At 52.8% G+C, this 14,413-nt stretch overlaps 1 protein-coding gene across 3 annotated transcripts in view; it reads left to right on the top strand.

Moving 5' to 3' along the window:
- The window catches only part of RIPOR3 (RIPOR family member 3), a 42,277-nt gene that overhangs the window by 16,391 nt on the left and 11,473 nt on the right, over window positions 1-14,413 (top strand). For 2 of the 3 annotated variants that reach the window (XM_030963514.1, XM_030963512.1), the window contains exons 2-11: window positions 2,977-3,105; window positions 6,146-6,292; window positions 8,583-8,661; window positions 9,042-9,065; window positions 9,200-9,253; window positions 9,908-10,057; window positions 10,562-10,625; window positions 11,057-11,100; window positions 11,724-11,849; window positions 12,559-12,704. In XM_030963514.1, the coding sequence (XP_030819374.1) occupies window positions 3,005-3,105; window positions 6,146-6,292; window positions 8,583-8,661; window positions 9,042-9,065; window positions 9,200-9,253; window positions 9,908-10,057; window positions 10,562-10,625; window positions 11,057-11,100; window positions 11,724-11,849; window positions 12,559-12,704 (935 nt within the window). In that variant the 5' untranslated portion in view covers window positions 2,977-3,004. Of the gene's footprint in view, window positions 1-2,976; window positions 3,106-6,145; window positions 6,293-8,582; window positions 8,662-9,041; window positions 9,066-9,199; window positions 9,254-9,907; window positions 10,058-10,561; window positions 10,626-11,056; window positions 11,101-11,723; window positions 11,850-12,558; window positions 12,705-14,413 lie in introns of those variants that run through there. The other variant, XM_030963513.1, reaches the window with a different exon arrangement.

The raw sequence follows: 14,413 nt of genomic DNA, 5'->3' as shown, positions 1-14,413 counted from the left end.
CCCAAGGCTCAGCAGCTCTGCAGGGCCCTGACCAGACCCCGGGGCTTCTCCAGCAGCTGGGGCTCCAGCTGTCCCTGGCAATCCCTCCTGTTCTCTGTCCTGCTGTGCCTGTGCAGCCCTGGCCCAGCGCTCCATCCACCTCCTGGGCACAGGGAGAGGGAGGCAGCTCCTCTGCTCCCCAGGGCACAATCCTGCTTTTGTGGGACTTGGACCCTCTGGCCTGCACAGCAGAGGTTTCAGGTTGGAAGGCAGATTTGAGCTGAGCTTTGTCAGGGTCCTTTTCTGATTTATTTCCACCCTAAGGGGAGGCTAGAGTCTGAGATGGGTCCAGATGCTTCTTCTCAGGGGCACTTGTGTAGCTCAGCACTTTTATACAGCCACTCCAGCTAGCAAACCCTCTCTTTAAACAACTGCATTTATAAGTCTTCCTTACAAATAAAATGTTATATTGACATCCAGCTTATGGCCCTCTGCTCAGGAGTGTGAAATGAGCTGTGAGATTTCTAGGTCACCACAAAAAATCCTTGTGCAAGTGTGTATCGGGGGCACTGGCTTTGCTGGCATGATTCTGAAGTGATAACCCCTTGAATGGTGCTTTGTTTAAATTCTCTTCATTCTGAGGGAGGTGGAAGCTGTGCCTGTGGGGCAGTGCATTGGAGCAGGGCAGGGGCCTTGGGACTGAGCTTTGGGCAGTCACAGAAGAAATGACCCCAGAGGGGCTGGCACGACCTTGGCCGTGCCCATGTGAGGGCCAGGGCATCTCTGGCTTCTACTGCATTGCAGCAGTGCCGCTCCTGGAAATGCAGAATGACACTGGGATATAAACACACGTGGTCAGGTCCAGGCAATGTGGGCGATTTCAGAGTTTTGGGGTCTCTACATTTCCCACAGTCCTTCACATCTAGAGCTCACTGCCACAGATTTTTCTTCAGGAGTCTTCTCATAGTTCTCCCCTTTCTGTTCCTGCCAAGGGTCTGCCTGGTGGGTTTGCTCCATATCTGTGTGCTCCAAAGGCTTGCAGAGCCATGGTAGCTCCAGAGCAGCTGCTCCTGCACTTTCCCCCTCCCTTATACCCATGAACTGACTTTCCCAGGTTAAAGAGCTGAAAAATAGATCCTGGGAATCTGGTTTAGCCTTGATGAGGGATGTGGTCAATAACCACAAGGCTATTCCTTTTATTTCTTCCTTTAACAGCTTGTTATGCAATTACATTTTTCAGTAAGTTGCATGCTTTCTTCAGGCTAATGATCCTTTTGATGGGGTGACAGTTCACAGACTTACAAACATCTCAGATCTAGAGGGAAGGATGGAAAATGTTCTGAAACTTCAGCTGTGATCTGATGCCAGTCTGAGCTCTGATGAAGGGCCAAGGGGGATCTTTTCAAAGCAAGACAACAGAAGTGCTGTGTGGTTTGATTAAGGTGGGGGAGAGGCACCTGAGTTTTGTGTGACAGATTGCTGTGGGTCCTCCTGAGGCTCTGGGGTCCCATGGACTCTGCTCCCCTGAGCTGGCCATGCCCAGCCCCTCTTTGCCTGCAGGCTGTCTGCTGGCTCTGCTACCATTGCACATCCTGCTCTGCAGGGCTCTGCCTGCTTTTCCCAGGTGTATTCCTGAGCTTGGCACAGCCCACAGCTCGGGCAAGGAGATGGAGCTCAAACCCAGCCCAGGGAAGGATGAGAGGCTGCTGCTGAACAGGCTCCTGGAAATCCAGGAGTGCTTCTGCTCCTGCTTTTGTGGACTAGCCCAGAATCAGCACAACACTCTCAAACCCCCTGGGATGTGCTGAGCAGCTCTGTGCAGGCAGCAGGCAGGGAGGAGGCTGCTCTCCAGGGCAGTGCAGAGCCAGGAAAGAGCCTTGCCCTGACCCTCCTGGGCTTGGATCCTGCTGATGTGGCCATGCTGCAGGGATCAGGGCAGGCACAAGGGCAGAGCTGCTCCCCAGAACCCTCTCTGATGGACTCAGTGTTGGATGGTGAGTGATGGAGCCTGGCTGATGTGGCCATGCTGCAGGGATTGGGGCAGGCACATGGGAAGAACTCCTCTCCAGAACCTTCTCTGATGGATTCAGTGTTGGATGATGAGTGATGGATCCTGGTCCCTTCACAGCACATCCTGTGATGTGGGACAAACCTCTGCATGCAGCATTCAGAGTCCTCCTTGGAGTTTGTCCTTCTCCCTCCAAACACATCCTCCAGCTTTTTGTTATACCCAGATTTACTCACTGGGGGTGTTTACATTACACCAGCTTGAGGGGGAAAGGAAGGGAATTTTTCTGTATATGAACTGTCTGGGTGATTTTCTACAGCTGCTTTGAAGGATGTGTCTGTTACTTATATTGGGACTTGGATTCTGGAGACATATGGCAGAGAACACAATTCTCCACAAAGCAAAGGAGTTTGACTGATGGAAAACAAGAGAGCAATCCAAGAGAAACCCTGCCAGAGGAGGAGCATGAACCTGAAATTTACTGTTGAAACCAGACTTCTGCCTTGGGCTTAAGCACCACACAGCCAATCCCACCACTGAGTGCAGTGGGCTCTGCACAGATGCAGGGAGCTGCTTTTGGGACCCAGCTGAGTCTGCAGCTTAAGTATGGTTCTGGCAGCCACACTGGTTTGGAAATGTACAGGTTGGCCCCCACTCCTGAAGCACTGGGACAATTACAGGCGTTTTAAGAAGTCAGAAATGTAGAGAGCCTCTGAATTGAGGCTATTCTGGCTTTTGCATAGTGAGTTTGTAAAATCAATCAGAAATTGAAGAGGGCATGAGAGATTTCATTTTAGACTATTCAATCCTTTATTAATTGTACTGTGGATGGCAACACAGGAAACGTGAATTGCAGACAAGCCTTTTTTTCCAATTTATTCTGCCGTGTGTTGTTTTGACTTTCCACTTCCCTGCAGCTCGCCGCTTGCAGCAGCACGAGAGCCAAGCCAAGGGGCTTTGGCCTGATGTGTTTTTGTGTTTTGTTGCAGGAGGCAGCAGGCTCGCTGAGCGGGAGCCATGTCAGTGAAACTCACCTTCGTGTCCCCTGGGGACGGGGGTGGCATCAGCAGGAGCTGCTCCTTCACCGGCTTCAGCACCGTGCAGAGCAGGAAAGTGGGGTGAGTGACACAGGGACAGCCCTGCTGCTGGCACTGCACACACTGGGGTCAGTGACACAGGGACAGCCCTGCTGCTGGCACTGCACACATGGGGTCAGTGACACAGGGACAGCCCTGCTGCTGGCACTGCACACACTGGGGTCAGTGACACAGGGACAGCCCTGCTGCTGCTGGCACTGCACACACTGGGGTCAGTGACACAGGGACAGCCCTGCTGCTGCTGGCACTGCACACACTGGGGTGAGTGACACAGGGACAGCCCTGCTGCTGGCACTGCACACACTGGGGTCAGTGACACAGGGACAGAGCTGATCCTGGCACTGCACACACTGGGGTCAGTGACACAGGGACAGCCCTGCTGCTGCTGGCACTGCACACATGGGGTGAGTGACACAGGGACAGAGCTGATCCTGGCACTGCACACACTGGGGTCAGTGACACAGGGACAGCCCTGCTGCTGCTGGCACTGCACACACTGGGGTCAGTGACACAGGGACAGCCCTGCTGCTGCTGGCACTGCACACATGGGGTCAGTGACACAGGGACAGCCCTCTGCTGCTGGCACTGCACACACTGGGGTGAGTGACACAGGGACAGCCCTGCTGCTGCTGGCACTGCACACATGGGGTCAGTGACACAGGGACAGCCCTGCTGCTGGCACTGCACACACTGGGGTGAGTGACACAGGGACAGAGCTGATCCTGGCACTGCACACACTGGGGTGAGTGACACAGGGACAGAGCTGCTGCTGGCACTGCACACACTGGGGTGAGTGACACAGGGACAGCCCTGCTGCTGCTGGCACTGCACCCACTGGGGTCAGTGACACAGGGACAGCCCTGCTGCTGCTGGCACTGCACCCACTGGGCTTGGGGCGCTGGTTCTGCACTGCCCTGCAGCTGCTGGGTGCCATGGCTGTGCTCCCAGGGTGGGCACTGCCTGCAGGGCCAGCAGGGAGGGACAGCTTGGAATCCCATCCCTGCTGGGAGGGTGGAATCCCATTCCTGCTGCCAGCCTGGAACCCATTCCTGCTGCCAGCCTGGAACCCCATTCTGGCTGGCAAGGTCTGTCCAAGGATGAACACAAATCAGGCCCACATGGACATTCTTCTGCACATGCTAAATACACTTTTGCTTTCCTTTAGCAGCTTCCCCTTGGGTCTGTCAGTCAGACTCGATTTTGTGTTTCCCCACCACGGTCTCCACAGGAAGCAAATGTTATTGCTGTTATCTGTAAAGTGGGAAATCTGATCCTGAAATTACCAGGTTCACAAGGGAAAGCAGCATGGGAACATCCAGCCTTCAGCTACTGGCCCTCCAGGCCATGTCAGCTCCTCCACGTTTGTGTGAAAAGCATGGAAATGGGATTCACATCAGTGCTCAGATGGGCTGCAGGGACTGGGGGATGCTGAGGGGGAGAGGGAAATCCCAGCCCTGTGTGCAGGACTGAGATGCTGTACAAGGGAAGTCACCTCCAGAATTTAGGGTCTGCACTCCAAAAATCTGAAGGTAAATTCCACAATGAAATAAAACCCAGGAGTATTTGGGATTTTAATTTCAAAAATAATTTTAATTTGGGCTTTTAATTTCAGAACAGAATTGTCTCTTCTATTTGGTATCTTGCTAATTGGAGTACTCTAGAGCTTTGAATTAGATGCTATTTCTTCTTAGCATGAAAGAATTTCAAGCAATGAGCATTCTAGGAGATTCTTTCAACAGCTTTTATTGGTCAGACTGCCCCTTCCAGTGTTATTCCTGTTGAAACTCTCTCACTTTGCATGGAATTCCCAAAGACACGTTATCATAGTAAATAAAAGTGATATTAATGTAAGGTTCTAATTTAGCAGTTATGTTCCTTGTTGTGGGTAACCTGAGCTCCAAATGGTTTGGTTAATTAATACTTTCCATTAAGGCATCATAAAAAACCAAGATAATCAGTGGTGTGAAGAAATTAGGCACCCAGCAATGTTTGGCAACCCCTAGTTTGTGAGATCTTTCGCAGAGCAGCTGTTAAAAACTGGAGTTCAGTGGAAATTTAGGACAAGGATAATTAAAGCAGGTACTCAAGGGCCTCTCTAATAGGACTAGGGACAGCTCTCAGGTGTGCTGGGCCTGGCTTTCATCAGCCAGCACAACAATCTGCTCAGCCTCAGCCAAAGGCTGGAACTGAAACCAGCCAGGGGTAACTGCTGAGCCTGATGGAGCTCACCATCCCCCCAGGTGAGTGGAATTTAGGGTGCAAATTGTGGAGAAGGTAGAAAAGCTTTTCAGAGAGCAACTGGCTGGTGTGGCTTGCCCTGGGAGATGGGAAACTTCTGCAGGTAATGTTATTTTAGAGGCTTTACTTACAGGGATTATTAACAAACCAATGTAAAAATAGCCAAGACTTAGGGGAGGATTTAGAGAGAGAGGGAAGCCAGGCAGGAATTATTTGCAGAGAGCTCATTTTCTGCTTTAAAGGTGTTTCTAACTGATGGTTCAGGGTGTTCCAACTCCTTAGGGTGGCAGAAAAAAGTCTATAATAAAAAAGTGAGGTACTTCTGGTAGAAACAATATTGAATTTTGATTTTGCAGTTGCTTTTAAAAGTAATTAGCTGAGGTGTTAGATGCTGAAAAAACCCTTGATAGTTATATCTTGTGTGCAATCTGGACCTGGCTTTTGGAAGCGGAGCGTGCTCTGAGCCATGGTTTAAATGGATGGGGAGTGCAGGGCAGGAAGCTGCAGCTCCTGAAGGCTCCTTAGGGGAGCTCTGCCCTGGACCTTGAGCAGTCACAGGTTTGTTTCCTGGCTTGCAGGGGCTCAGCAGGGCTCCCCTGGGGGGCTCGGGGGTGACCCAGGCTGTGCCCAGCCCTGCCCTGCCCTGCTGGCACACAGAGCCAGCACTGGGGGTTCTCCTGCTGCCAGGTGCCCAGGAACGTGCAGGGTTTGAGTGAGTGAGTTTGGGACTGTGGAGCTGCACCCTGAGCTGTGTGCCTCAGGCATCTCGGGGCTCCCAGGTGATGGGCTCTGCACTCTCCTGAGTTTCCTTCTCCTCCCGCAGCAAGTCCCTCAGCAGGAGCTCCGTGAGATCCAGGATGTCCCTGAAGCCCCCCAAGGCCTACAACTCCCTGCAGAAGGGGGCACTCGTCTGGGATCCAAAGCCACTGCAGGTGAAGAAAATTTTTGAAGCTTTGAAGAAAGGACTTAAGTAAGGACTTTTTCAATATTGCGATTTGCCCTCCCTGGTGGTGCTGCTGAAGTGTGTGTGGCACTGTGCTCTGTCCCCTCGGGCACCCCTGAACTCCTGTGCTCACTGCCCGCTCCTGGGGCCCTGGGAAATGAATCTCACTCCCTCTGGGGCTGCTGGCAAGCCCAGGGCTCTGTGCTGTGTTAGCTCCTGGGTGTTACGGGCACAGTGAGCGCTGCCCATCTCCTGGGGCAGCTGAGGGTGGCACAGGGCACGGGACAGCCTGACCTGGGCAGTGGCTGGCACAAACCTCTGCAGAGGGGACTGTGTGGGGTTTGCTTTAGCTCAAAAAGTGACTTAAAACCGAGTCTGGAAGTGAGGGTGTGCCCTGCAAAGGCAGACTGGGGAGGGGGGGCTGGCTCAACAAGCACTTCAGTTCTCCTTGTGCTAATTGCTGAACTAATTACAGAGTCAGCTGCTCTAGCAGGGTGTCAGGATGGGTCTTTTGGTTTTTTATTTCTTCTTCTCCCTCTTTTAATAGAATTAAACTCTGAAGTTCAAAATAACTCTGTGATCTCTGGGTGCCTCGTAAGGCAAAGGTCTAAGCAGGTTCACCTGAAAACTTCAGCTTTTTGATTCCCCAGAATGTTCTGGGTCTGTTACCACAGGAGCTTCATTTGCAGCCTGCAGCTCTGTCAGAAGATAAAATGCCTTTCCCTGGGTTTGTGAGCCCTGGAGCTGCTGGCAGCCCTGCAGTGTGGCACTGCTGTCCTCCACAGTTCGCTACTGTGCTCGTTTTGGTCATGGTTTGTTTTCTTAAGCAAAGACCATCAAATGCATGTAGTAACACTTTATAGAGTCTGATGTGTCACGTTTTGAGTCCAATAAAAGACTATGAAGTCTTCCCCCTAAAAATACCCACCAATGTCTTATAGAGGATTTCGATTTAAAAGAAACAAGGAAACCAAATGTTTTTGCAGAGCTGAGAATTTATCTGAGCTTGGGGAGGAGAACTATAACGTGGGTCAGGACGTGTTCCCAGTTCTGCAGCGGGTGCCACACGCTCCTGCCAGCAGTGAGTGGTGACTAATTGACTGGAGGAACCTACAGAAAACAACTGGATCAAATAGCAAAGCAGAGGCCAAGCTTTAAGTAAATGCAGACCGAGTCCACTCGGTGCTGGAGAGACTCGAGCTTTCAGTACAGAACATATTTTACGTGCCTGTTTCTTTATAGCTCTAGAAAATACCTCTTTATTCTGTTAACCATCTGGCTGCCATTCCAGCAAGCTGCTAATTGTAACATAGTAAAGCTAAAAGTGATGAAGCTTTTCTGAAAGGTGAGTTTGTGCTTTTCTGCCTCCAGCCCTGGGCTGTTCTGGGCAGGTGTTGGGAGCTCCAGCTGAGTGCTGAGACGTGGGATGTCTTGGGGGAGCTGCTTTTGGAGCAGTGAGAAAATGAAACGCATCAAAGCGAGTGTGAGGAAGTGGAGCTATTTGGACTGCCAGAATGAAGTTATTTGGACTGCTCAGAGGCTGTGTCTAAGAATGTAGCGTTTACCAGGTGATTCTGGTCCCTTTTAAACACTGGAGGAAAAAGTTGCCTAAGTCTGCTCTGTATTAGAAGCAGAGTTGGAGGAGTCCCAGCTGAAAAGGTTTCGGGCCCTGTGGAAAGTCCAAAGGCACAAGCCTTGCATGCAAGCAGCTCTGGAGAGGCCAGCTGGCACCCAGGGCTTCACACCTTGCAAACTGCATCTCATCCTGGAAAAAGGATTAAGGAATTGCCTTAACACAGCCCTCTGCTCTGTTTGCTGAAGCCCTGGGCAGCATCTGCCCCCCTCACCTGGGCAGGGTCTGTGAGCTGGGCTTGGAGGGCTCCGTGTGGAGAGGCTCTGCCCCTGAGGTGGGGCTGCCTGGGGGCTCCTCCTCGGGCACTGTGGGCAAATGGACCCTTTCTGCTGGTGGACCTGTGGGCAGATGATCCTTTCTGCTGATGGATGGACCTGTGAGCAGATGATCCTTTCTGCTGATGGACCTGTGGGCAGATGAACCCTTCTGCTGATGGGCGGACCTGTGAGCAGATGAACCCTTCTGCTGATGGATGGACCTGTGGGCAGATGAACCTTTCTGCTGCCTCACAGGAAAGGGTCAGGCAGGAGCAGCTAGGGAAACCCGAGAGGGACATCTGTGGTTTGTGAGTGTGTTAGAATTTGGTGTTCTCCTCCTCCATCACCTGTGAGGTTCTGCTGGAGCAGCTCCCCAGAGAATCTCTGATGAATGCCCAGGATCTGACATGGCTTCCTCTCTCCCCAGTGAATACCTGGAAGCACACCAGGCTGAGCTGGATTATCTCTCTGGGCGGCACAAAGACACAAAAAGGAACTCTCGACTGGTAAGGTGGTTTCAATGTTAAATACTGAAATGAAGAGCACAGGAGTAGCTGCCTTCTCCCAGCTGGGAGTCCCAGGGCTGTCCAGTTAACACACTGAGTGGGATCCTCAAAGCAGCACGATCAGAATTGTCCTAAGCAAGGCAGTCCCAGCTGTGAGAATTGACCTCGCAATGTCTCATTCTCAGTACCCAGCAGTGCCCTTCACACTGTGTTTCTGTTCTGGGCTGAATCTCCTTGTGTCTGCTCCCTGACCAGTGCTTGTAATATTAATTTAGTGTCAATTAGGATGCTCCCAGTGGCTCTTGCAGTACCTATGAGAGTCTCAGTAGTGGTACAAATCCAGGTGCTCTCCTCCTCAGCCTGTGCCCTTTCTCTTTCAGGCCTTCTACTACGACCTGGACAAGGTAAGGCTGTTGGGGATGGGATGGAATGCTGTAAATAGAGGAGAAATGGGTGATTTTCTGTCTGCTGTGTTACCTAATGTCTCATTTGGGAAATAATTTCTTGCATCCCTTTCTCTCTTGGCCCTCCTGAAAAGCAAATCCGCTCTGTGGAGAGATACATCAGGAAGTTGGAGTTTCACATCAGCAAGGTGAGGGTTTATACAGTGTACTGTGAGGCTCCCACTGCTTTGTAAGGGATTTATCCACGTGGAAAACACTCTGATTGCAGTTCAGCTGAAGGGGAGAGTGCTGGGGGCTTGCTGAGAGCTGTAGCCTCTCTTCTTGCAGCAGGAGGGGATTTCTATTTATTTATTTATTTTCCTGAATGGCTCTATTCAGGCTGAATGTTGGGCACGGCCCAACCTGAGTTTTCCTGTGAAACCAGTTTGCATTTTCTGCCCGTTTGTTCAGAAAATGCCGCTCTGGGAAGCCTGACGTGTTCTCCCCGGTTCCCACAGGGCAGTTGTGTGTCTGCTGCCTGCCAGGGCTGCCAGAGGCTCCCCCCTGGCACTGCAGGGCTGGCAGGCTGTGCCCAGGGAGCTGGGCCCCTGCTCTGGGAGTTCTGTGAGCACGGCGTCACTCTGCTTCTTGTCTTCTGCTCTGGAAACAGCAGAGCTGCTCGTGTTCTGGAAAAAGCACAGGAGATCTGGGAGCAAGCTGTAAATGCAGCAGCTGCAGCATCTGCAGAGCTCTGGCAGAGGGACTGGGGCTGGTTGTTGGGTTTTTTGCCAGGAAGCACTGCTGGAGTTCCTTTCCTGAACCATGCCAGGCTAACCCAGTGCCTTCTCTGCCCTGTCCCAAAGGTGGAGGAGCTCTATGAAGCCTACTGCATCCAGTGCAGGCTGCGGGACGGGGCCACCAACATGAAACAAGCCTTCTCCCTGTCCCCTGCCACCAAAGCCTCCAGGGAGAGCCTGGTGGAGCTCTACAGGAACGTGCAGGAGTGCACAGAGGTAGGAGATCCTTCCCACCCACAGCCAGGACCTGCCTGCTCCTCCACAGCCCCGTGCTGGGGGCTGCTGCTGCCTTTTGTGAATGGTGGGCGTTAAAAACTTCATGTGTGCGAATCAAATACATTGTAGGAAAAATACATTGTACATTGTACAAAACACATGTGGCAGCAGCAGCTTCTTCAGCCCCAATACATACCCCTTGGTGCTGGGGTCTCTTATGGCCTCCATGGAAGTGTGGGATGAGAACTGAAGGAATAAGCTGTGCTACTTTTACAAAACCAGTAATGGGAGGTAACTGACAGTGCTGATTCAAGGGGTTCCACTCTTCTGTGGAAGATTTTCTGTTGTACCAATCCATCCACTTTGCTTTTATCTGCCTTTACTGCTGAAAATGTTTGTGTGTCCTTTGGAAAAAAAAGAAAAAGAGATGAAGTCCTTTAAAAGCAATAGCACGTGTGGGGCAGCAGCTGCTCTGCAGAGCTGTGACTGCAGCCTCTCTTGCAGGACATGTGCTTCATCGAGGGGGCTCTGGAGGTGCACCTGGGCGAGTTCCATGTGAAGATGAAAGGTAGGCTCCTCTCTCCTTTCCGCATTCACTGATTTGGGATTGCCCTGGTTCATTGGTCTGGGGTTTCTGGGCAGCAGTCTGACCCCCTGAGAGCCCAGTTATTCAGAGAGACCTTGGGTGGAATTCTGGTTTGCTCCAGTGCCATCAGAGACCTGCCATGGTGTCCTATATTGGAATACAGAGCTGACAAGCTTTCTGTTTCAGGCCAATTACATGTCCTGGTATCTTATATTTGAACACAGACCTGACAAGGTTTATTTTTCAGCTCATTAAATGCTGTCCTTTTAAGACTGTGCTGGGCCGGTGGTGCAGCTTCTGTGCAGGGCTGGGGACAAGGGGGTTGTTCCCCAGAGGGTCACTTGGTTTATTGCTGAGCTTCTGGGGGCTTTGTAAAGCTCTACAAACTCTGGGAGTTCTCCTTCTCTTTCCAGGGCTGGTGGGCTTTGCTCGTCTGTGCCCAGGAGACCAGTATGAGGTGCAGTACACAGCTTTTGTGCATTTTGTGCTTTTCCCTGCAGTGAGGGGCAGTGGCAGCACAGGGGCAGGGCTGGGAGGTGTGGAGGGAGAGCAGGAGCCAGGCTGTGACAAGGCAGGCTGTGCTGTCAGGAGAGCACAGCACTGGCACACTGCCTGTGCCCTGGGCAGGCACAGAGGGGCTGCATGTGGCCTGGGTGCTATGGGAGGCTTTAAGTGGTGTGGCCTTGGTGCTATGGGAGGCTTTGAGTGATGCCACAGATTACCCACCAAAGCCCAGTGCCAGGCCCCAGAGCTGCCCTGGGATCAAGCACCAGGGGCTGCCTGGAGCTTGCCCTTGGCACGGTGTGAACACAGCCAGGGTCCCCCTGGGTGCTCTCCTGTCCTCACCTTTCCCAGGGAATTCCTGCAGTGCATTCTGTGCCTCAGCACCACCCCAGCTGCAGGGCAGTGTGCTCTGGGCTCTTCCCCACTGCCTCTGGGTGCTTTTTAGGGGTTAAACCTGCTGCCCCATTCCTGGCTCCCCTTTTCTGCTCTGTGCAGTGCCAAGGGAATGGCTTTGCTCCTGTGGGCTGAAGGGGATGCTCTGGGACATGCTGATCCTCTGTCCTCTCTGGTTTCCAGGTGTTTGTGCGGCTGGGGCGCCAGAAATGGAGGCTGAGAGGCAAAATTGAGACTGATGACAGCCAAACATGGGATGAGGAAGAGAAGATTTTTATCCCCAACCTGCATGAGAAGTTTGAAATCAAGGTGTGGTGTATAATGGTTGGATTGGAACCAGGGTTAACAGGTCTTCTGCTACTTCCCTCATAGGCTACCAAGGGTTTCTTAACATTCTTAGATAGTTTTCTTTTTCTAACTGTGTAAAAAATGGCAGTTAATCCGTGGTGAAGGACCATTAATTCTGATTTTCCTTTGGCACTAGCACCTCTATTAGCCCATCTGCTTTCCCATGCTCTGGGCTATGTGGTTGTGTTCAGGGATTTTTGTTTGCTGATGAAAGTCACTGACAAATGTCCTCCTCACCTCCTGCTCTTTCCACTCAGTGCTCTACGATGAAAAGAGCAGGTTTAAAATCAGGAAAAGCTGCACAGCTGTGTGTCCCAGCTCCTGAACCCCCCCATCAGTGTCCCTTGTGGGGACGGTGGCTCTCAGCTTTGGGGCACAGGGCTGTGCCAGGCTGGGTTTGCAGTGGGGACAGTGGCTCTCAGCTTTGGGGCACAGGGCTGTGCCAGGCTGGGTTTGCAGTGGGGACAGTGGCTCTCAGCTTTGGGGGCACAGGGCTGTGCCAGGCTGGGTTTACAGTGAGGACAGTGGCTCTCAGCTTTGGGGGCACAGGGCTGTGCCAGGCTGGGTTTGCAGTGGCCCAGAGCAGGGGTGACCTGGGCTGCTCTCCTCTCTGTGCAGTGCTTTGGGATTGCCGCCTGAGCTGGAGCTGGCTGTGTTTGTGTCCCTGCAGGTGACAGAGCTGCGAGGCCTGGCCACCATCCTGGTGGGGGTGGTGACGTGTGACAGCAGCAGCTTCTTCAGCCCCAAGCCCCAGGCCATCGTGGTGGACATCACCGAGCTGGGCACCATCAAGCTGCGCCTGGAGGTGCTCTGGAAGTGAGTACAGCCCCGGCAGCAGCAGCCACACACCTGGGGGGCAGTGCAGGGCTGCAGGGTGGCCCTGGGCTGCATTCAGCATCGAGGTTCCCTTTCTGCCTGAGCCAGGGGACAGAGCAGCCCCTGCCCCTCGCAGCCAGCCCTGGGCAGGGGAGGGGACAGGAGCTGTTCCTGGGACCCCCCAGCTCTTCCTTTGTGTCACCACAGCCGTGGCACCTCAGCAGTAGCCTGACCCAGCTCTCCTGGCAGAGCTTTCCCTGCCCCTGTTTGATGTTTTTCCTCCTGAGATCTGGCAGTATATGGAGTTTATAGTCTGGAAGGAATCACTTCTGCTCTCTTCTTGTGACCCCAGCAGTGGCACTGACAGGCAGAGTCCTTCACTCACACTGCTGGGTCTGCCCCCTTCCTGTGCAGAGCTCCAGAATTCACCAGGCACACGAGCTGTCCTTACAAAGGACTGGATGAGGAGACTCCCACCCCTTTCTGGGCTGTGGCTGAGCTCCTCCCAACGTGGATCTCCTCAGCACGTTGAATTTGGGGCAGAACTTGGCACAGAGCTCCCATCGCAGTGCTGCTGGCTCTCCCTGGCTGCAGAGTCCAGCTCAGACTGCAGCTTGGGGCTGGCAGGAGGAGTCCCTGGGACGTGGGACAGCATCCCACAGCCCTGGGGCTGGAGCAGCTGAGCCGGCAGGGCTGCTGGTGACTCGTTGTCCTTGGGAGCTAATTGTCCTTGGGAGCTAATTGTCCTTGGGAGCTAATCCCCCTGGCACCTCTCAGAGCTGAGAGCCCGGCTCTGTGTCTCTGCTGTGTCTCAGTCTGTGGGATGTGCTGGGGTCCCCCCAAGTGGATTCTCCAGAGCTGAGCTGGCCTCCCCTCTCTGACAGCCTGTCTGCTGGGGCTGTTTACAGAAGAGAGAGGCTGTGTGTGATAACTCAGGGTGTTTCTGTTTCAGAGATAGAGCACTCATAAGAACAGCTGCCTTTTCCTCTGATTTAAGAATAACTAAACAAATCCATCTGATTTACCCAAAGTTCCCTGAGAGGCAATTTTTCAGTCTAGACCTGCTTTGCGAGGGATCCAAATGTAGATCTCTCTTGTGCTTCTAAATGTACATTTTCTTTAAATAGGCCTCTGGTCTTCTGGGCTCAAACAAAAGTGCCTTCAGCTCCTTTTTAGATGGTGCCATGAGGAGTGTGAATGAGCCTGGGCCCTTGCAGAACGGCTTTGTTGGCCAGTTTGGCAAAAGGCTTTGGGTTTTTTGCCAACCTAAACAGCAGTCTGAGTTGTGTGTCTCACATGCAGGATAAAGAGAGCTGTATTCTCCTTTCAGAGCTGCAGCAGTGCCCTGCTCTGGGATCCGGGCACCCTGGGGGCTCTGAGCAGTGCTGGCTCACAGGGGCTCCTGCAGCAGGGGGACAAAACCTTAAGGGACAGTAAAAGAGGAACGTCTGGCTTTGACTTTGGGATGCATGCCCACTGCCAGTGCTGCTCTTAGAGATGCAGGTTTAGGTGGGGAGGCAGTTCCTCCTGCAGGACCTTCGGGCAGTGATCCATTGGAGCATCCCTGCCCCCATTGGTGCTGAGCTGGGTAACCTGGAGATGGTTCTCGTTAGGCTGGAAAGGGTGGGTGAGACCCAACAGCCCCTCCCTGCTCAATTCCAGGGGCATTTCCCCAGGGCTTCACGGGGGAAAGAAAAATCCCATCATTG

This window comes from Camarhynchus parvulus, chromosome 20, assembly GCF_901933205.1.
Source record: "Camarhynchus parvulus chromosome 20, STF_HiC, whole genome shotgun sequence".
In the NCBI taxonomy this organism is placed as follows: Eukaryota; Metazoa; Chordata; class Aves; order Passeriformes; family Thraupidae; genus Camarhynchus; species Camarhynchus parvulus.
The sequence above is the reverse complement of the archived record's forward strand: the minus strand, read 5'-3'. Positions and strand labels throughout refer to the sequence as shown.